This window comes from Octopus bimaculoides, chromosome 19 (assembly GCF_046866305.1).
Source record: "Octopus bimaculoides isolate indiv1 chromosome 19, ASM4686630v1, whole genome shotgun sequence".
Lineage (NCBI taxonomy): Eukaryota > Metazoa > Mollusca > Cephalopoda > Octopoda > Octopodidae > Octopus > Octopus bimaculoides.
The window spans coordinates 7,025,953-7,049,066 of record NC_142946.1 but is presented as its reverse complement, the minus strand read 5'-3'; the positions used below and the strand labels follow the sequence as shown (position 1 = coordinate 7,049,066).

The following is a 23,114-nucleotide window of genomic DNA, read 5'->3' as shown; positions in this document are numbered from 1 at the left end:
CCAAGTTAGTGTGCTGAACACAAATTGTTGTTTCTGCAAAGCTTAATTTCTAAATGAAACTAATGGCATGTGCTGCTCAGGCAGCAAGCTAAGATTACCAGCACCGGATCTATTTTAAAACGGGGGCCACATTTTTCATTAATGTTTTACGTAGTGTTTTTGGTACGGAAAGACTTTCAAACTTCGTATACTTATCTATTTTGTGTTATAGAACATAAAAATATTTTTGTATTCGAATTTATTTCATGTAAAAAATTGTCTTATTTCGATAATTTCAACCAATCACTGACAAGTATTCAGTTGTTTACATTTACTCCTTTGGTGTAAAGCGTATTTAATCTCCATACCTTCGTTTTATTTACTTTTTTCATTTTAAATTTGCTTTAACCCTAACCCTAACTTTAGGGTTAGGGTTAATTGTTTCAGAATCATTTGTTTATGTAGTCGGCACTTAATGTATATCAGCTGAATGGACGTCAGTGATTGGTTGAAATTATAGAAATACGACAACTTTAACATGGAATAGCTTCTGGATTTCTTTTTTTTTTAAAGAAGACTAAGAGAAAAAGATGTTTTATATGACACATTGTACCAGTGTTCCAAGTTTCAAAGTGTTTCGTTAATGAAAAATGTGGCCCCCCGTTTTAAAAAAGATCCCCAGCACCTCAACCTCTTATGGAAGGCACAGCCATCCAGTCAAAGGATTTTCTGATCAATATCAAACAATACAACTCTGCATTTCAAACTACATCGTCTGGTGCATCTAAGGAGATAGTTGAACATGAATTTACGCCCATGTTCAAAGTTCAAGGGCAAGTCTATGACCACATTGCTTCCCACCCACAAACAAAAAACCAGTTCCTCCAGGACAACAAACCCGAAGGAGCTGTCAAAACTTCAGACGATGGGTCGTGTTAGATGCACTGCCACAAAAGAGAGTATATCCACTGACAGCTTTGCGGTGCATTCAAAAATCACATACACCCCACCCCCAATTGTGCATGACAGGGCCTGGAAGTCGAATTAGACCATCATTTACACAAGAAAGGTTGTATAAATGATGATGAATTGGGACCCTTGCCACACTGATAACATAACCCAAATATAGTATAGACTTGAAAATTGAAGATTGAAAAATAAACATCAAATAATTCAAACAAATGTTTTATTTTGGTTTCGAATTACAATACACATTGTAGCAAATCAGTTTTTTTTTTGTTTTTTTCTTCTTCCAATCTCATTTTAAAGGTTTTCTCAGTATGAAACTCACTGTGGAAAGATAATGAACCTTCCATCACATTTCTGGTAAAAATGGAAATTAGATGGTACTTAATATGAAGCCAGTAAATATTTTTTTCTTATAGAAAAAAAAATAAGGAATAAATAATGCAACCTATTATACATGATAATGAATGCTTGGTATAAATGAAAGTTAATGAGACTAGACTAATCTTCATCCCAGTCTTTGGTCTCTCGAGTCTTGGGACCACCTGCAGGTTTGGCCATAATGATCTGCAAATGAAGAAGAAAAAAAGAGGAAATGATAAATATATTATAAAAACTGAACATATCAGAACAAGATGTTGAAATTCTAAAACTGAATTGTATCATTGTTTTAAAAAGCTTAATCAAAGAAGTTATTCTCAAACCAGAGATGAGGTTTCTAATACTTGCAGTACCCAATTATATGTCTACAAAGAGTCAACAGCAACGGCCTTTGACAGTTTGTAGGAACCACTTTGGCAGAAAGACATCCAAGGGCCAGGTTGTGATGTTAAACTGGAAATTAGATTTCCATTTTCCCCCCGTGGCCAGAGACCGGAAATGAACAATCTCACTTGCATGAGGATGATGTTCATTTACAACCATCACAACATTTCAACATGGTTACACGTACAAGCCTCTGTCAAAAAATCCCTCACAAGGCTTTTGTTAACCCAGGGCGATAATAGATTACACTTGCTAAAGGTGCCATGCAGGGGACTTAACCCAAGAACACATGGTTGAGAAACAACGCCTGCACCTTTAAATATTCTTTTATTCTTTAACTTATTTCAGTCATTTGACCGCAGCCATACTGGAGCACCGCCTTGAAGGCTTTTAGTCAACTTTGTAAGCTAGGTGACAGGGATGTAAACACACCAACATAGGTTGCCAAGTGATGGTGAAGGGACAGACATAAATATATACATATTTTTATTCTTTTGTCTGTCATTTGACTGCGGCCATGCTGGAGCACTGCCTGTAGTTGTGCAAATCAAACCCAGGATTCATTCTTTGTAAGCCTAGCACTTATTATAACGGTCTCTTTGCTGAACTGCTAAGTTACGGGGAGGTAAACACACCTGGGCTTTCAGTTTCCGACTACCAAATCAACTCACAAGGCTTTAGTAACAGACACCTGCCGAAGGTGCTACGCAGTGAGACCAAACCTGGAACCGTGTGGTTGGGATGCAAGCTACTTACCACACAGCCACTCCTGTACCTATATATATATATATATATATATATATATATACACACACACATGACAGACTTCTTTTAGTTTCCATCAACCAAATCCACACACAAGGCTTCGGTCTACCTGAGGCCATAGTAAAAGACACCTGCCCAAGGTGCCACACAGTGAGACTGAACCTGGAACCTTACCACACAGCCATACCTCAGCTCTAATTAACGACATCCATATGTATTACAAAAAGGAAAAGAGCAAGAAGAAACAACAGAACAAGAGATATATCCCTACCTGGTCAACATTGAGCACTGTGCAAGCAGCTGTAGTGGCAAACTTCAATATCCAGAAAAACTTCGTATAAAGATCTAAAATATTTTTTTCTACTGCATCCGTAACACCACCAACATCCTAAAAATAAAATAAAATCTTAGATAAACAGCTGAAAGGCAACAATATATTTAATCCACAATTCGAGGAATGGTTATTTATACTGAAGTTAAAAAATTAAAATGTTAACCTTTAGCAATCACATTCTGTGAAAAGCAATGCATACTTATCGACATTGTTCTGAATTAATCATACATTATTATTTTGAAATTTTGATGAGGTAACTTAATTTTTAGAATGATATTGTAGAACAGGAGTGAGAGGCCAGATTTGGCAAGTTTGGACACAAAACAGGTAGAATATTTTGGCTGGATAAAAAGGGTAAAGACCTCACCCCAGTCATGAATGACCATGGGATTGCACCTAGAAAGTTACCCAAGGCACAAGTCTAGGCAAGGTTGTTTATGGAAGACTAGCAGTTGCCCCCATGCATACCAGCCGCTCCTCTCCATGTCACCGATGTTATCCAAGGGAAAGACAAAAGCCAATACAGTTTGGCACCAGCAACGTCACAACTCATTTCTACAGCTGAGTGAACCGGAGCAACATGAAATAAATTGCTTTGCTCAAGAACACAACCTGGTCTGAGAATCAAACTCTCCACCTCATGATTGTGAGCCCAATGCTTTAACCACTGAGCCATGCGCCTTTGGCCAGATATGGCTGGTTTAAATGCCAAAGAACTGGTGGCCTCAACTTGAAGAAACAAATAACAATATCAACACAGATGTTCTCACTAGAAACCATTTTCTTAATTGAACAACCCCAGACAAAAATCATTTTATTTTCCAGATCAATTTCGATTTAAATGTTCCTTGCACTAACACCCTATTGTTTTGTTTTTTTTCTTTACATACAACATTATTGAAAGCTTCCCTTTTCTTCTTCTTAAGTCATTATGAAGGGACTTGAAGGAGATTTGGTAGTAATCCAAATCAGAATACCATATTTTCAGACTAACCATCTTGAGGATTCGATTTCTGGAAATCAAAATGCCACATACAAGCTGCTTTCTTGGGGTTGTTCTAACTTTACTTATCAAAGTGTGCAACAGCAACTCATCTCCCTTCTTAGTTTCTTTATCAACCCTTTAGCATTCCAGACTGTCAAAAGCAGTACTTATTCACATTGTTTTGAAACAATCCTGCAATTATCTTGTATCTTTGAGATTTTGATGATGTGATTGCTTATTTTTTAGAGTGACATTGTAGGATAGTTATGAGATCAGATCTGGCTTGTTTAAACACTAATGGATTAACACAGAAATATGGAAATTACTATTTACTCCTATTAGGAAGGGTGGGTGAAGAGAAAATAAAAACAAACAGTCCTCACCTCAATATTCACACCAACATTCTGTTTACCTTCTTGATGAGAAGCATACAACTTGGAAAGAACTTCTCGGCTCTACATAAAATAGACAAAATAGAAAAATAGATATTTTCTTCTTTCTCTGAAGCCTCACAAATACAAAACAGGAATTTAGAGCAAATAAGATATTTGGTAAACTGGAAAGAAAAGTAAAGGCAAAAAAAAAAAAAAAAAAAAAGAAAAAAAAGAAAAAGAAATTCCCACTTACCTTTGCTCCGGTATTTTCAGCCAGAGACTGAGGAAGAATTTCTAAGGACTGCGCATACTTTTTAATAGCATATTGTTCTAAACCAGGAATACTCTGCAACAAATAAACACAAAGTTGAAAACTAACTTCAACAAGCAATTAAAACTCATGCAAGATGTTATTGTCCAAACCAGCTGGATGCCAAGAGTTAAAATCTAAGTTTGAATTGGGCAAAAGAGAAAGGAAAGTGTTGTAAACCCAGTCAAGTATTTTGGTTAGAAATATGTTAACGAAAGGGTTAATCATGAGACAATTTCCAGAAAGGAGTTACATTCACTTACATCCATTTCTCCACACTAGCATGGGTTAGATGAATACATTTTAGGCATTGTTTTGCAACTGGGCAGTCATCCCCAAATAGACTGTTCATTTGTCACATTTGTTTTTAGATGACAAAAGACATTTCTTAATACACACACACACGCATCCCATACATTGTTGCCAGCAATCAGAAAATGGAACATCTCCATAGAAGTCAGAAGGGGAATCCATATAATCATCATATTTAACGTTAGCAACAGATGATGTCAATGAGGAGAAACAGAAAGGAGAGAAATTAAAACTATTTTCATAGCATTTAATTTAATTGTAATTATTAAAATTAAATGTAACTGAAGAGAGTGTAAAGTAGCTTATTTCACATAAGGGGCGTATTTTGGTTAGAAATATGGTAACGAAAAGGTTAAAGTAAACAAAAAAAAAGCACAATAAAAAAAAGACAATTCCTGAAACACACATATCTATATATATCTAAAATCATTTATTCACTTACATCCATTATTCCAAGCTAGCATGGGTTAGATGAATACATTTTAGGCATTGTTTTGCAACTGGGTAGCTATCCTTAAGTAGACTGTTCATTCGGCATGTTTTTAGATGACAAAAGACTCATTTCTTAGTACACACACACACGCATCCCATACACTGTTGCCAACAATCAGAAAATGGAATGTCTCCATAGAAGTCAGAAGGGGAATCCATATAATCATCATCATATTTAACATTAACAACAGATGACCTCAACGAGGAGAAAGAGAAATTAAAATTATTTTCATACCATTTAAATTAATTGTAATTATTAAAATTAAATGTAACTGAAGAGAGTGTTAAGTAACTTATTTCACATCTAAAATCATTTATTCACTTACACCCATTTTTCCATGCTAGCATGGGTTAGATGAATACATTTTAGGCATTGTTTTGCAACTGGGCAGTCATCCCCAAGTAGACTGTTCATTCGGCATGTTTTTAGATGACAAAAGACTTATTTCTTAGTACACACACACACACACATGCATTCCCTGTTGCCAACAATCAGAAAATGGAATGTCTCCAAAGAAGTCAGAAGGGGAATCCATATAATCATCATATTTAACGTTAGCAACAGATGACGTCAACGAGCAGAAAGACAAAAGAGAGAAATTAAAATAAAATGTAACTGAAGAGAGTGTTAAGCAGTTTATTTCAAGTTCTCCTTTAATAATGCAGCTTTCTGTTCAATAAATTCATCTTAGAGTTGTGGCAGTTCCCTAAGTATCTTATAACAATCACTATGAACATATGTGTGCATGTACACACATACACATAGCTATCATCATCAGCTTTGAATATATATACACACACACACACATTTATTATTCAAGTGATGACGGTGACTTCTCTGAAGTTTCAGGCTTCTAGCCTTCATCAGAGTCCTATTGCATTACTATCAAAGAGATTTTTGACCAATTCAGATAGTACAGGGAACCACAACAATGTCCTCCACATCTATAAAGACAATTTAAAGCTTTATGAATTATAACTTTTTCTTAATGCTTTGGAACAGTAAAGTTCACCTGCGTTAAGATCTTAGACAGTAGCATTTAAAGTATCTTAAGGAAAACAGGAAACCACAGCAGAAAAAGACAACCCATTTCATATGTAAGACGTTTATATCCATTCTCCTCTGCTCGCATTGGTCAGATGAATATGCTATTTTAGGCATTGTTTTACAACTGGACACCCTACCTAGTGCTAACCCTTACCAGCTTTCAAATAAAGGATCCCTTATTCCAAAACCCTCAAAAGCCGGTTGTCTATTGATAGGTGAAATACTGACAGAACACTGCATCAATGCCATGGCTTTTGACCGAGAATTAAATGTAAACAAATGTACAAAACCATGGTCAGCTCAAGGTGCTACACGGAGGGACTGAAACCACAACCACTTGGCTAGGAAGCCAACATTTTAACCACCCCTGCACCTATACATATTATATCCTGAGATAATGTTGCAGTGACCAGAAAAAAAAAAAAAAAAAAAAAAGAAAAAAAAGCACAATAAAGACAATTCCTGATACACACACATCTATATATATCTGAAATCATTTATTCACTTACATCCATATTTTCCAAGCTAGCATGGGTTGGATGAATACATTTTAGGCATTGTTTTGCAACTGGGCAGTCATCCCCAAGTAGACTGTTCATTCATCACATTTGTTTTTAGATGACAAAAGACTCATTTCTTAGTACACACACACACACACACACACACACTGTTGCCAGCAATCAGAAAATGGAACATCTCCATAGAAGTCAGAAGGGGAATCCATATAATCATCATATTTAACGTTAACAACGGATGACCTCAACGAGGAGAAAGAGAAAGAAGAGAAATTAAAATTATTTTCAAAGCATTTAAATTAATTGTAATTATTAAAATTAAATGTAACTGAAGAGAGTGTTAAGTAACTTATTTCACATAAGGGGTGTATTTTGGTTAGAAATATGGTAACGAAAAGGTTAAGGTAAACAAAAAAAAAAAGACAATTCCTGATACACACATATCTAAAATCATTTATTCACTTACATCCATTATTCCAAGCTAGCATGGGTTAGATGAATACATTTTAGGCATTGTTTTGCAACTGGGCAGTCATCCCCAAGTAGACTGTTCATTCATCACATTTGTTTTTAGATGACAAAAGACTCATTTCTTAGTACACACACACACACACACACACACCATACACTGTTGCCAGTAATCAGAAAATGGAACATCTCCATAGAAGTCAGAAGGGGAATCCATATAATCATCATCATATTTAACGTTAACAACAGATGACCTCAACGAGGAGAAAGAGAAAGAAGAGAAATTAAAATTATTTTCAAAGCATTTAAATTAATTGTAATTATTAAAATTAAATGTAACTGAAGAGAGTGTTAAGTAACTTATTTCACATAAGGGGTGTATTTTGGTTAGAAATATGGTAACGAAAAGGTTAAGGTAAACAAAAAAAAAAAAGACAATTCCTGATACACACATATCTAAAATCATTTATTCACTTACATCCATTATTCCAAGCTAGCATGGGTTAGATGAATACATTTTAGGCATTGTTTTGCAACTGGGCAGTCATCCCCAAGTAGACTGTTCATTCATCACATTTGTTTTTAGATGACAAAAGACTCATTTCTTAGTACACACACACACATACCATACACTGTTGCCAGTAATCAGAAAATGGAACATCTCCATAGAAGTCAGAAGGGGAATCCATATAATCATCATATTTAACGTTAACGGATGACCTCAACGAGGAGAAAGAGAAAGAGAAATTAAAATTATTTTCAAAGCATTTAAATTAATTGTAATTATTAAAATTAAATGTAACTGAAGAGAGTGTTAAGTAACTTATTTCACATAAGGGGTGTATTTTGGTTAGAAATATGGTAACGAAAAGGTTAAGGTAAACAAAAAAAAAAAAGACAATTCCTGATACACACATATCTAAAATCATTTATTCACTTACATCCATTATTCCAAGCTAGCATGGGTTAGATGAATACATTTTAGGCATTGTTTTGCAACTGGGCAGTCATCCCCAAGTAGACTGTTCATTCATCACATTTGTTTTTAGATGACAAAAGACTCATTTCTTAGTACACACACACACACACACACATACCATACACTGTTGCCAGTAATCAGAAAATGGAACATCTCCATAGAAGTCAGAAGGGGAATCCATATAATCATCATCATATTTAACGTTAACAACAGATGACCTCAACGAGGAGAAAGAGAAAGAAGAGAAATTAAAATTATTTTCAAAGCATTTAAATTAATTGTAATTATTAAAATTAAATGTAACTGAAGAGAGTGTTAAGTAACTTATTTCACATAAGGGGTGTATTTTGGTTAGAAATATGGTAACGAAAAGGTTAAGGTAAACAAAAAAAAAAAAGACAATTCCTGATACACACATATCTAAAATCATTTATTCACTTACATCCATTATTCCAAGCTCGCATGGGTTAGATGAATACATTTTAGGCATTGTTTTGCAACTGGGCAGTCATCCCCAAGTAGACTGTTCATTCATCACATTTGTTTTTAGATGACAAAAGACTCATTTCTTAGTACACACACACACACATACCATACACTGTTGCCAGTAATCAGAAAATGGAACATCTCCATAGAAGTCAGAAGGGGAATCCATATAATCATCATCATATTTAACGTTAACAACAGATGACCTCAACGAGGAGAAAGAGAAAGAAGAGAAATTAAAATTATTTTCAAAGCATTTAAATTAATTGTAATTATTAAAATTAAATGTAACTGAAGAGAGTGTTAAGTAACTTATTTCACATAAGGGGTGTATTTTGGTTAGAAATATGGTAACGAAAAGGTTAAGGTAAACAAAAAACAAAAAGACAATTCCTGATACACACATATCTAAAATCATTTATTCACTTACATCCATTATTCCAAGCTAGCATGGGTTAGATGAATACATTTTAGGCATTGTTTTGCAACTGGGCAGTCATCCCCAAGTAGACTGTTCATTCATCACATTTGTTTTTAGATGACAAAAGACTCATTTCTTAGTACACACACACACATGCCATACACTGTTGCCAGTAATCAGAAAATGGAACATCTCCATAGAAGTCAGAAGGGGAATCCATATAATCATCATCATATTTAACGTTAACAACAGATGACCTCAACGAGGAGAAAGAGAAAAGAGAGAAATTAAAGCCAACTTTTTAAATAACCCCAGCCCTGCCAGCATCTATACATAAATACCCATGAGAACATACCATACACATTCGCTAACTTTCTGACAAAAAAATCTAATGGTCTTAACTTTATTGGGGGCAACCAGATCGAATTGTCTCAAGTGTAACTGCCCGAAACAGTAAGGACTTCTGGTAACTTGACTGAGGAAAGAAGGCCACCCATTGTTTTTTGCCTGTCCTAATTGTTGTTTCTCTTGTCCACCTTCAGGTCATCTATCTGTCCGAATGTTTTATCGTCCTCCATGGCGTTTTTGTTCCATTTTTTGTATTTATATCGTTTCACTGGAAGATTGGCAACAGTGACTCCGATGTTTCAACCTATTAGCTTTCATCAGATATCCAATGAAGTCAGTCACCACAATCATTATACCTATATGACTGGTACTCTGTTGGTTAAGGTAAGGGTTGCAGTCGATCAAATCAACAGAACAGACTGTTTATGAAAGCAACATGCAGGTGGTTGAGCACTCCACAGACACGCATACCTTTAACATATTTTTCGGATTCAGCATGAAGCAGAATGCAACAAGGCCGGTCCTTTGAATCTAGAACACAACTCACTTTTGCCAGCTGAGTAGACTAGAGCAACGTGAAATAAAGTGTCTTGCTCAAGGACACAACATGCTGCTGGGAATTGAACCTACGACCATGAGCCAAACACCCTAACCATTAAACCATTTGTCTCCACTTATATAAAAAGAGAAATACACATACACACAAACTGTTGCAGTTATCAGAAAGTTGAATGTCTCCATATCAAATCAGAAGGGGAATCCAACATGGGAATCATCATGGCAACAGTCACATTACTCGAACCAATACCAAAGAGAAAGTCCTGGCTGTAATGAACGGCAACATTTGGGGAAGCATGTTGAACAGTTAGAAAACCCACATCCAGAATCTTATGAAAGAATTGTTATCATCCTCATTGAATAAGACTTGAAACAAAACAGAATTAGTGATCTAAAATGTGATTTCCATAGCCAGAAAGACCAGTGTGCAACAAGAGATCACACAGCATACACAAGATATCTTATGTTGCTTTCATTAGTACTGGAGAAGAAAATAGCCCAGATCTGGCTATTGTTATCATGTCAATGGAACAAACAAATAAAAAAGACTGGCACTTCATTGCCTACAAGGTTTCCAGTTAATCTGATCAACAGAACAACCTGCTCATGAAATTAACATAGCTCCATCCTTCATGTGCAAGCAGCTGTCTAGAAATGTCTAAAAGACGAAACCATTTTCTGTACCAAACTCCTATTCACAAGGTGTCATGCAGTGAGATTGAACTCAAGACCATATGATTAGGAAGCAGGCTTTTTAACCGCACAGCCATGGTTGCCATATAGTACGTGAGTGTTTGTGTGTGTGTATGTATATATATTTTATATTAACAGCTATAAATTAAATTTTAGTACAATTCAACTGATTTGACTTACCTCACCAAAAGTAGTAATTCTTTTAGCCAGTTCAATTTCCACTGCACCTCCACCAGCAACCAATCTACTATCCTGCAATAAAATATGCAATATCACATAATATTAATAAAAACACTATTTTACAACAATGTACAATGGTACACAAACTAAATGTCCACAATCACAGATGTGTATAAAATAGTGCCATAGTTTTCAATCTTTGTCCTCACAGACCATTAATCATATTTGGTTTACAGAAAGTATTTTTCTGTATCACTACAGTTTATATTTCTGATTCCAGATGTATACGAAACTTAACAGAAGAGCGGGGCTCTCCATCAGTTCTGAGAACAAGTGTTGCAGTTGACCCGATGAAGAGAACAGCCTGCTTGTGAAATCAACATGCAAGTGGCTGGGTACTCCAGACACATATACCTTTCAGGTATTTTCAAAGAGATTCAGTGTGACACAGATTGCGACCCATTCGATTTACAGGTACTAATCACTTTTGTGAAACTGAGTGTCTTCTTCAAGGACACAATGTGCTGCCAGGAATTGAACTCATGACCTTGAGCCAAACACCCTAACCACTAAGCCATGCACCTTCAGAAATGTATACCCCATCCCCGGAAAAAAACTTAAAAACTGACTTATCTGCATTCAAACTACTTGGTAAATGAAAGTGAAATAACAGGTTAAAACTACATCTTCAATGTATATTAGTCATTATAATGCTATCAACAAATTTCACCCAAATTCATGCAATAGTTTATATACATACATTCCTGTTTTTCTTTCCTTAAATAATAGTACTTGGCTAACAGCATCTTATGAAAATCTCTAGCTTCCAACAGAATCGGGGGGAGTAATTAATAGAAGGCACTACAGGACCGATATAACAACTAATGTTTCAGCCCTTACCTTTGTCATAGCTTTGAATGTGTTGACACCATCATCAATACATCTTTCAATATCATCTACAATATTGTCAGACGAACCCCTGACTACAATTGTAGAGACTGCAGTGTCTTCCTTCTCTAAAATCAGAGAGAGAAAAAAAATGGAATAAAAATAAACAATCAGGCTAATAAGTGCATCAATCATTATCAATAATTAAGAAATAAAATGCAGGTGTCCTACTCACCTTGTTTAAATATCACAACAGCAGTTTCTCCAATTTCATCTACATAAACATGGTCACAATACCCCATCTCTTCAGTGGTTGGAACAGTCTAGAATAGAAAATAGCATAATTAAATATGTCAGGTGTACTATAAAATATATATTCTAACATTGCAAGTTTCTCAAATGAGCCACTAACATATTCCCAAACAGTCAATTTATTTTATTAATAAAATGCCATAATTTTGAGGTGGATTAAGTACGAAAAGATGTTCTTTGAAGTGGACATAACTAAAATTAAAATCTGAAGTCCAGACTTGTCTTTTGATTCAATCAGTGGACTACAGCCATGCAGAGCAGCTGATGGAATGGTTTAGTCAATTTGACCCCAGTACTTATTTCCATTAACCAAATTCACTCACAAAGCATTGGTCAGCCTTGCCCAAGGTGCCTCGCAGCAAGACCAAACCTGAAACCATATAGTGAATTTCTTAACCACATAGCCATGCCCGCACCTAATAAAAGAACAGGCACCAGCTTTACTTCTACAGCATCTGCTTTGACCACTGACAACACTGGTATCGGAAACTAAATGCTTTAGAATTTTTAAGTTAGTCTAGAAATGACTAATAGACCTAATTATGGATTCCATTAGTTATTCACAGGAATATAAGGAAGAAGAGAACTGGTTGCTTTGTCAGTCAGAGTCGACTGAAACACAGACCTGGGAGCACAAGTTCACAAAAACAACCACCCAGGTTCAAATCCTGCTGGAGACAGGATTTTGGAAAGCAGCAGCAGGACACACAAGAGTCATGACCCAAGTGGGCCTGACTCCTACAGGGCATCAGGTATAAGGGCAGAAACACTTGTTGGATGGGAGTTCTTCCTCTGAAGAGCTCTCCTGCTGTGTGCTTGCCTTGTGGAGAGTTTGTTATTTTCTTTTGTTGATGAAAGCATCAAGAATTATATAAAGACACCTCTAAATCAGGCTATTTTGATCAGCACAATTACTTTGTAATCAAGATTAAAACAGGCATAGTTAAGTCTTATTGGTCATATGACGGTTAACTTTCTAAGTAATACTTTGTTAACATGGGGACATTTACTCAGTGCCTGCCACCAAGCCTTAGTTTGTACACTCATCTAGCACCTCAAATGCTTACTCTTTCTCTCTGCATGGTGGAAAGTGTGATCAGAGAATCAATCTAACTAACCAATATTCATATCAGCTATTACTATTATTATTATTATTATTATTATGAAGAGATTAATATTAGAAAAACTGTTTACTTACAACTTTGGGGAGGACAGTTGCTGATACAGAACGAGCTAGTCTTCTAAGATCAAATTTGGATAAAAGACGAACGACTAGCAAGTTATATTTGTTGCAATAATGGAGACTAAGTTCACCAACTTTACCACCGGTAACAATCACATTAACACCAGATTCAGCAATGGATTGAATATGCTGAAATGAAAATATATGCAATTAGATACCTCAGGAAAATATTAGGGGGAAAGAAACAAACAGAAAGCAAATAACACCATAATCTACCAGAAGAAAACACAAACTAACCCTTTCCATTTGGTCCTCTTCACCTTTGCTAAAATTCAGCAATTCTTCGGCAGTTTTTATCAGGACAGTTCCCTGTTAAGAAATGGATGAAATTAGTAAAACTTTCTTATGGAATTGTTGGTTTAGGTTTTAACGCTCAATTGCATTGACAGATGAGGTGACAAAGACAGGTAAGGATTTACACAAATAGAAAGGTAGATGGAGAGACTAAACACATGTGGAAGGAGATGAGTAAGTAGATAGATTGCTGGGTAGGTATGTAGTCAGATGGCTAAGTAGAAAATTTAGTGAAATAAATTTAACAAATAATTGCAAACCAAACGTTTGTTGTGGAATAAATTATTGCTCAAATGAGAGCTTATTAGCATTTAAAACTTCTTCAATGTAATATTATTGCTGAAAGAAATCCACATCAATAATAAAATCTAAAGTGCAGGTGATAATAGTCATTTTATAAATAAAAACACCAGCCTTTCATGTTAAAGTGAGCAAAAAGGTTTGTACTTGAATCGAAATGAACCTATTTGTCATATAGCAGGAGACTTCTGAAAAAAATTCATAGCCTGCCTGCCTTAAACTTAGAAATGTTTGGCCACAAGTATTTTCACTCCGCCAATTACCAGAGGACTGCCTACCCCATGGTTTTGGTGGTTCTTGTCACAAATTACTTGCTACAAACATTTGTAAAAACGTTAAGTAAAAATTTTGAACTGCTTTAAGGAAATTTGAATTATGAAAATACCTAAAACTTACAAGAAAAAAAAAAGCCCGAAAGAATCAGCTCACTCTAGTATATTATAATCTTTCACTTGTGTAAGTCATTTGACTGTTTGACTGCACCTGGATGCTAATTCTCAAATATAAAGTCCTAAACCAAATATTTTGAGAAAGATCCATGCTAACAGTCACAAAAGACAGAATTAGATTTTTAAAAAAGAAAGAGGGAGAATGTACTTATCAATTGTATTGTTAGTGGGAGGTGTATAAAAATTAAAAAAAGGGTCACTCTTACCTTAGTTTCTGTTTGCAAAGAATCTAATGGGCAGGAATAGATAACTATTTTGCATTTCTCTGCTTTAGTGATATCACCTTCAACTGCACGCTTGAAAACCATTCCTTGAAGCACACTGGAATTCATCATACTACAACCCTAAGAACAGAGAAAGACTTACATATAGAAACTACAAATTTACTTTAAGGTGTTAAAAAACTAGAAAGATTTTGACACAAAACTGCTATTTTTTTAAAATATCAGTAGTTTTAATTCATAAAACATTTTCTTGCGCAAATAATTAAAATTACACAATTAACAAAATAGAAGGTTCCAAAGCAATCAGCAAAGCTACTGATGAAGAAATATAGAAATGAAAACAAAGTGAAGAAAATCTTACCAGAATCTTGCAGACTCTGACATTATCAACATTGAAAGTATTTTTCATGGATAATATTCCAGCTGAAATTGAAGTAAAATATTATTTACTCATGTGATACATAACTCACAAATTCAGTTGACATTTAATTTTGCAAGGTACATGTGACACTATTTACAAAAACCCGTCATACACTACATTAAAATGAATACTTTGAATGGTCTTATTCATAAATTAACAAATTTAATGTCAAATATGGTCAAGTAGATTTGAGCTCAACCATGTACATCTGGTACATGTACTATGGTGAAATGACCAAAGCTAATTTCATCTATCAATAGTTATCGTTCTTGATACAGATTCAAAAACTTTACGGATACAGTCAAGAACTTATAATCTGCACTAATTGATACTTATGATGCAGGTACCTATATTTCATTTAATATTTAAGGTGAGGCGACCAAAGTGACCAACCATGGCCTAGAAAAATCAATTATCTGGAAAGGCTTTGGAAACAAACGTTTCAGTAAATTAATTTAACTGTACTCATGAGTTGTATGATTAGATCAGTATTGTTTCTTCAATGTCTCCAAAGTGTCAAGTCACGAGTTCCATCCTAATAAGGATTGGTTTTCAAAGAATCCCAATCTCTAGTACTACTGTGTCGAGACAGTAATTACAGAAGGCTGTCTGTCAGAATAATTCTGTTGCTTACCGTTTCAATCATTAAATGAGTTTAGCTACATAAGTGTTTAATTAACCTTTTAGCATTTAAACCAGCCTATCACACCTACCTTTCAATGCCATTCTAAAAATATATATTATCACATCAAAATTCCGAAGCTATCAGATAATGCATGATTAATTAAAAGCAATGTGAATGAAAAAGCTTTACATTTGACAAGAGTAATCTGAAATGCTAAAGAGTTTAAATAACATGGATTAGGATAACTTCAGAACAACATATAGGTAGGTTATAACATCTTGACTAAAATGAAATTTGGACATAAAAGTGAAAAATACTCACTACAAGCATCAGTTATCAGATCTGCTAAGAAATCTTCGCTACCGTATTGTTTGCTCATAACAGCAGAACGAACTATTTTTCTGACTTCTTCTCTGTTTCTTAGATCTTTAACTTGCCCAACAACAAGATCTGAAAAAGGAAAAAATAAAAAAAATAATGTAAGATTTACTAAAAGATAACAGATCGAAATTACAACCGGCAATGCAAACAAACCTTCAGTATGTAGTTTATGAAAAAAACCCCTCAGTTTTGTAAAATAAAATGCTTAATTTCTTTCTTTCTCTTTTTAATGAAAATAAATGGGAAGCTTTTGCTACAAGTCATTACATCAGATAAAAGTTGTAAAAGCAAGGAAAAGCAACAAGATAGTAAGCCATACCTGGTAAGTATTCTACAGCTTTAGCATAAGCAATCTCATAGCCCTCAATTACTTCAGGTACAGACAAACCCTACAAAAAGAAGAGATTGGAAACTAATTAAGGAAACTCTATACATACATACATAAATGATTACTTATACAAGGACGGAGTAGTAGCACATGCAAGCAAACTAAGTATGAAGCTATGCACCTCGCTCAAGGATAAAACAATGACAATACAAGGGGGGGGGGACCCTAAACTGTGTGGCTACGTAGTCAGTGAAGAAGCATCATGGCTTCAGATATGCCTCTTCAAATTACATGGAGAAAGATAAACCTATTAATCTGGAGAATAAAAACAAAAAACAAACACACAATATAGTGGAATGAGATTTTGTCATATTTTCTGGCATACAAGGTGCACTTTTATCCAAAACATTACCCCCAAAAGTTACCCTGCGCCTTATATGCTGAAGGTCAGGTTTTGGCTAGACTTGGTCGGTCATGATATTTGGTAGTGTGAAGGTATATAGTGAAACGTAGCCTACTATAAATAGCTTACCAAAGAGTTATCAGTCTAAATTTCCATGGTTCCTATACACAAAAGTGTACCAGACATTTAGTTAGGGGATTCAGGGTTAGTTGCAGTTTTCTTTACTTTTTTGTAGATTAGGTCTGTGGAAATTGGGGTGTGCCTTATATACCCAAGAATATGATGTATCTGCTGAAAGAAATGTTCACGCAGAGCTTACCATGCGAAGTAGTTCTTCAGCGTGTTCCAGGAAGGAACCAGCCAGAATCAGAACAGCATTTGTACCATCACCACATTCTTGTTCTTGTTGCTGACTAGCCATCACCAGCATCTTGGCAGCTGGGTGTTGAACCTGAAAGGAAGAAAATGAAAGATACAAAATATAACTGTAAAACATGGACAGATTTCAAACTGAATACAGCCAACTGCGTAAGGTGATATAGTCTAGACCAGTGCTACTCAAAGTGGTGGTCCGCAGTGAGTTTCCAGAAAAGAAACAAACATTATAAAATGCTTATGTAATACTGTATTTGCTTACAAAATAAATATGAGATTAAAAAAAAATCAACTTTTATTATATTCATTATATATATATTATTTCCGCTATAAATTAATATTACTAAGAAATATTACCAGTCCCTGGTACATTGGAGAAAAAAAAAATCTGCCAGTACGCCACATCCGAAACACTGGTCTAGAGCAGTAAGATCAATAATTTATTGATATCAGTCTAAGCAAACCATACAACTTGCCTCTAAATCCAGCTAACTTGGAAATAGATATCCACACTTTTCAGGTTACCATTAGTTACAGCATTTCTTTTAAAGACAGTGTTTTCAGCGATCAATCTCAATCCACGAAGGGAGTTAACTTTTCAATTATTAAAAGCACAGGTTAACTCCTTAGCATTTAACTTGGTCACATCCAGTCCAAATATTCTACCTGTTTGATGTTCAGACTGGCCTCTCACACCTACCCTACAATGCTATTCTAAAAATAAAAGAAAGAATTAATCAGTGGTTTCCAACTATTTTTTGCCTGTAGACCCCTTATGATTTCTATTTTACTCTACTGGACCCCAATAAACAGTTAAATATTATTAGGAATTTATTCTTTATTCTTTTACTTGTTTCAGTCATTTATCCACAGCCATGCTGGAGCACTGCCTTCAGTCAAATAGATCTCCATACTTATTCTTTCTAAGCCTAATACTTATTCTATCAGTCCCTTTTGCCTAACCGCTAAGTTACAGGGACATAAACACACCAATATAGGTTGTCAAGCGATGATGGGAGGACAAACAGACACACATAACAGGCTTTTTTCAGTTTCCATCTACCAAATACACTCATAAGGCCTTCTGCACTAATTTCATTAGGCATTTAAGAATATTAATTTCAAACATTGTTCTACAACTTACAGATAGCTCATTAAGAATTGTAGCAGCATCATTGGTGACAAATAGTTTCTCAATGTGGTTAATGATCATTTTATTCTGACCTGCAAAAGTAAAAAAAAAAATTAAAAAAAAAAAAAAAAAATTTTTTTTAAAGAGGAAAAGCTAATAAATATGCAAAATGTCAAATATTAATATAATTTGAAAATCAAATGCTTATTTTTTTCTCTTTCGTCAAGAACCAACAAAATCTGATCTCAATTAGGTAGAAGGCTCCGAAAGAGGTCTCAGGGAGGAACGTCCCTGCGTTCCAGAGTTAGTTAACCACCACATTTCTTAAAAATCATGATAGAAGCCTTGGTCTCGGGACCATTCGTGCCTGGAAACCGAGGTCGGGGTAAGCAAGGGCATGCTCCCTATAAAAAAATCCAGCTCCAAAAAAGCCTCATGATAGCAAAAGGGAATTCCCCAATATCAGGTATTCATCAGTAATGTTCAGAAGGATGAATTTAGGGCAGATGGCTGTAATCAAAGCTCCTTTTGCATATTTTAAAAAAGCTTTAGTCACGAAATTTCTCTTAAATCAATTACAGTTTCTGATTATATATCATGTTTCTGACAATGATACCTCATATTTATTTTGACATCTAGTTTTTCCATGCTGGTAATGGTTTGGACTAAGCATATTACCATGACTATCATAAAATTCCATACTACAATCCTCACCATGACATTCTGTACATGTCTCAGTGCATACACAACCACGCACACATAGACCAGTATTAGTTTCATATCAACAGTCATAACTATCACTGACTTGCTACCGCCTCCCCATATAGCACAAACCTGTCATTTTAGGAACTCTGCAACAGGCAAATCAAAGATTACAGAAACATCATCATCATCGTTTGACGTCCGCTTTCCATGCTAGCATGGGTTGGACGATTTGACTGAGGACTGGTGAAACCATATGGCTACACCAGGCTCCAATCTGATTTGGCAGAGTTTCTACAGCTGGATGCCCTTCCTAACGCCAAACACAACAAAATAATACTGTGTAAGGACAATTTTATCAGAGAAAGAAAGGCAATACCTATGAGCCCCAAAGCCTTCAAGAATGGATGACAAAGTTATCCAGAGAGTAAATAATCAACACAAATGCCCCCAATACTGTGTACCAAAAAGCTAGATGGTTATGCTGACCAGAAAGACAATTAGGTCTACCATTCAAGTTGGCCAGTTCTTTTCAAAGCATAGGAAAATTGTATTACACCTTACCATGAGGACCATAAGCAGATCTTGTTGTTTTCGCTATCTCTTTACAAGCATCAATATTTCTGTAGATAGCTTCTTCAAGGCCCATATAATGCTGTTAAAATAAAATTAAATGCAAATTAATTTCCAGATTATTAATGAACAGGAAAGAAAAACTAATAACTCTGAAAAAACAAAAACGTTATATTTATTTTGAACATCTAAAAATGTACAGAGAAATTAAACCCTATGGTATTATAGATCAAACAGCTAAAATTCATTGATTTTTTTCCCCCAGCAACTGGCTTGCTCCTACAAAACTATTCACACCTAAAAAGTACTTCATCGCTCTAAACATGGTATATCTCAGCCTAGTTTATAGATAGGTAGACACGTGGACGACTATTGAAGAGGTTTCAAGACACAACAAAAATTTTTGAAAAAAAATCGAGTAAACAAGTAGAAATCGAATCAGTGTGTTAGATAAGGCATTAAAAGAGAAGGACTCTCCCCAGACACAATAGAAAAGTTGAACAACTGTCTCACTGAATCATGCTTGTTCATCAAATGTTGTCAGTGTCTTTTTCTTTTTAAAAAAAAGTAACAGTAGCAGTTTTTAAACAATCTACAAATGTCAAGTAACCCTGTAAGGGAGCTGAACAGGACAAATGGTCTTTATTTAACTTGTATAAAAGCTTATTTGTAAAAATCAACAGAGGACAAAGACTTCGGAGTGCTGCTATAGAGAACTAGCATGTAAAACTGAAAAATAGAATATGTGATAACCATTTTGCTTTCTTTCATTCATTCCTTACTTGCATAAACTGGAAAGGACTTTCTTATTAAATTTAGATGTTCATTTTGATATTGAGATTGCACCACAACTTTGCAAAATTTTGTTGTTTGGTTATTTAATTTGAATCTTTTGCACATGTTTCTTGCTGTTTTAGCCCAAATCAGCCTTGACCTCAGTTCTTGAAGACTCTTACCAGTAAGCATCCAAAGGCTGCTCAAACAGTCAAGTTTGTACTGAATCTTGCCATCAATGTCAGCATTAGAAGAGAAATATGGAAAGTGGTCAACACTTCTGAAAGCCTCTCCATCTATTGTGAATGAAAGTACTTGAAGGTCAATACATGATAGCTTAGGATTGACGTTCAGTCCAAAATAGAAATGCATTTCATCAAATACCTAAAGGATGACTGTCGGCTTCACTACAAATTTGCACTAATGTGGCCGTTTCCTTAGTCTGTGAAGTTGAAGAGCTTTCTATCAGTTCTATCATAGACGATTTCAATGCCAGGTAGTTTACTTGGACAATCATGGTGATGACTACAACAATGTAGGTGCTATGACTTGGAAAGGCTCAGATGGTTTCTAATTGACAAGGTCTTTTGGAGACATGTCAACATCAATCTTAGAACGGAAGAAATGAATAAATAAAATTTAAAAAACCATCCCCTTCTAAGTGTCTGGAGATTGTCTCTTCCACAACGTTATCCGATTAAACCTTTTTTTCAAGATGGTGACGTATCATTTGAGGGAAAACTGCTACAATTGCGAGCAGGTAATTAAATGCTTAAATATAACCATTCATTGCTTTTATAAAGACAAATTAACGCCGTTTTCTTGCCCATTTATTAAATAGCATAAGCAGGTCTAGAAACCCTTCCTTACGCCAACTACTTTAATTTACTTTCAACAACAACACAAAAACAATCTCCGCAGCAACTCAAACCCTATGGTCAATATTATAAGTCCTGTAACTTTGAATAAATCAGGCGGTTATTCATTCATACAAGTGGGGGAAATAGTACAGGCAACCATATCTCCCAAAGACAGACGAGCTGAACCGGTTAGGTATCGTCAAAAACTAACCACGTGCAAATAGTAGACGAAATACAAGAACTTGAGCAATTATTAGTAACCACTGTTAGTATAACTCAACACTGGTGATCTTATAAGCCATTTTCGAGATATTTGGCATAAAAATTGCTGCATTTTTCGAAATTACTTTCATTACAGGCAAGAAAATGCCAGAACCGAGGTGATGGCTTTTCCCTCGGAAATCCCATAACTTATTTTATAAGATAAGGGTCCGGTGACTTCAGAAAATTTAAATAAGGGCACGAGAAAAGTTAATCGGCAGTATATTAAGGGTACTTCATTTTATTGATCCCGGTAAAATTCATGTGAAAAATAACCAAGAATATCGCCGGTCTTTTTCTTTTGTTTAGCCAGTTTATCAGGGTAACCCTGATCGAACAGACCCACTATAAAAAGAGTTCCATCCGTAACCATCACGTCCTAATTATCTAGGGTACTATTCGCGAGAGCGCGCACCGGGACCACTCTTCTTGAATAGTACCTTATCTAGAACTAAAACATCCAAGGTGTCATGTTTTTTTTTTTTTTTTTTTTTAGTGTATGACAAGGTGGGATGTGATGTGGCTGGTATTTCTGGCAGGACAGGACAAGAGACTATCTAGGACCGGCATGGGGGAACCTTTTTCAAGAAGCGAGCCTCATTAATCAGACGAGCCGCTGTTTGCTCATGACTGATCGAAAAGAACCCTTGATTTTATATGTGTATGTGTATATATATATATATATATATATATATATATATATATATATATATATATTTCATGTCAGCGAACGTTACGAAATAAAATAAAAAGAAGAGGGCAAAATGGCGGGGAAGGGAGAACCAGAGTAAATGATGATGACATTAAACAATATACTGAGATGCTGTACCGTTGTTAGAATACAAAATTTAAAATAAAGTCTTTTTAATAAATGGGGTTCAGTCGTTAAGCATGGATATGAGATGTAATATGCCATGTGGTGCCTTCATAATTTCCATCAATGGGTAACTTTATGACCCGCTTAGATGACACAGCATGCAAAATCAAGAACATGCAATCAACAGATGACATTATTATAAAAATTTAAAACACATATCTATAAATGTAGTAAATAAAAATAGGTAGAAATTCTAATAGTAACAGGGAATAAGAGGCCGCATGGTTTAGATATTAATTATAAAAGCGGTATTTATCATCACGCCCCGGCCATTGGGAGAGGAAGAAAGCGGTTTTTATTTAATTAATTAAGGTCTTATGTGGTAATTTATTGTAAAAATATGTTTTTAAGTAATTGAGGCAACATCATAGAGTAAAATTGTGTTCAGAATTAATTATAACAATGAAGAAACTGAGGAAATAAACAAGACAAGCACCATTAATTGGAATTTAATTAATGACTGCTCACATGGTCTTTCAAGTTTTTGTGTTAAATTTTAAAGTGAAATCCTCGAAAATAACTCGTTAACTTACCCTTGCACCCTCTTTTAACATAGAAGAGAAGCCGGGTGCTTTTGGTACGTGTAGTGCCATGGTGTGAGGGAAATAATTGCGAAGAGCTGAAGAATTTCGGAGAGAGAAAGAGAAAAGATGGGTGAAATGCAATTTATACGGAATATTCTTGAAGCAACTACGGAAAGTAACGATCTTTAAC

At 35.1% G+C, this 23,114-nt stretch overlaps 1 protein-coding gene across 1 annotated transcript; it reads right to left on the bottom strand.

Moving 5' to 3' along the window:
• Positions 1–1,148: 1,148 nt before the first annotated feature.
• On the bottom strand, positions 1,149–23,083 carry LOC106873087 (T-complex protein 1 subunit theta). Its single transcript, XM_014920307.3, has 17 exons — positions 22,934–23,083; positions 19,620–19,710; positions 18,366–18,445; positions 17,166–17,297; positions 16,435–16,504; positions 16,056–16,184; positions 15,050–15,111; positions 14,671–14,808; positions 13,659–13,730; positions 13,377–13,550; positions 12,102–12,189; positions 11,879–11,994; positions 10,979–11,050; positions 4,422–4,514; positions 4,178–4,249; positions 2,747–2,863; positions 1,149–1,512 (listed from the first exon to the last, which is right to left on the bottom strand). The coding sequence occupies exons 1-17, from the start codon at positions 22,991–22,993 to the stop codon at positions 1,447–1,449; spliced, it is 1,632 nt and encodes a 543-aa protein (XP_014775793.1). The 5' UTR covers positions 22,994–23,083; the 3' UTR covers positions 1,149–1,446.
• Positions 23,084–23,114: the final 31 nt, after the last annotated feature.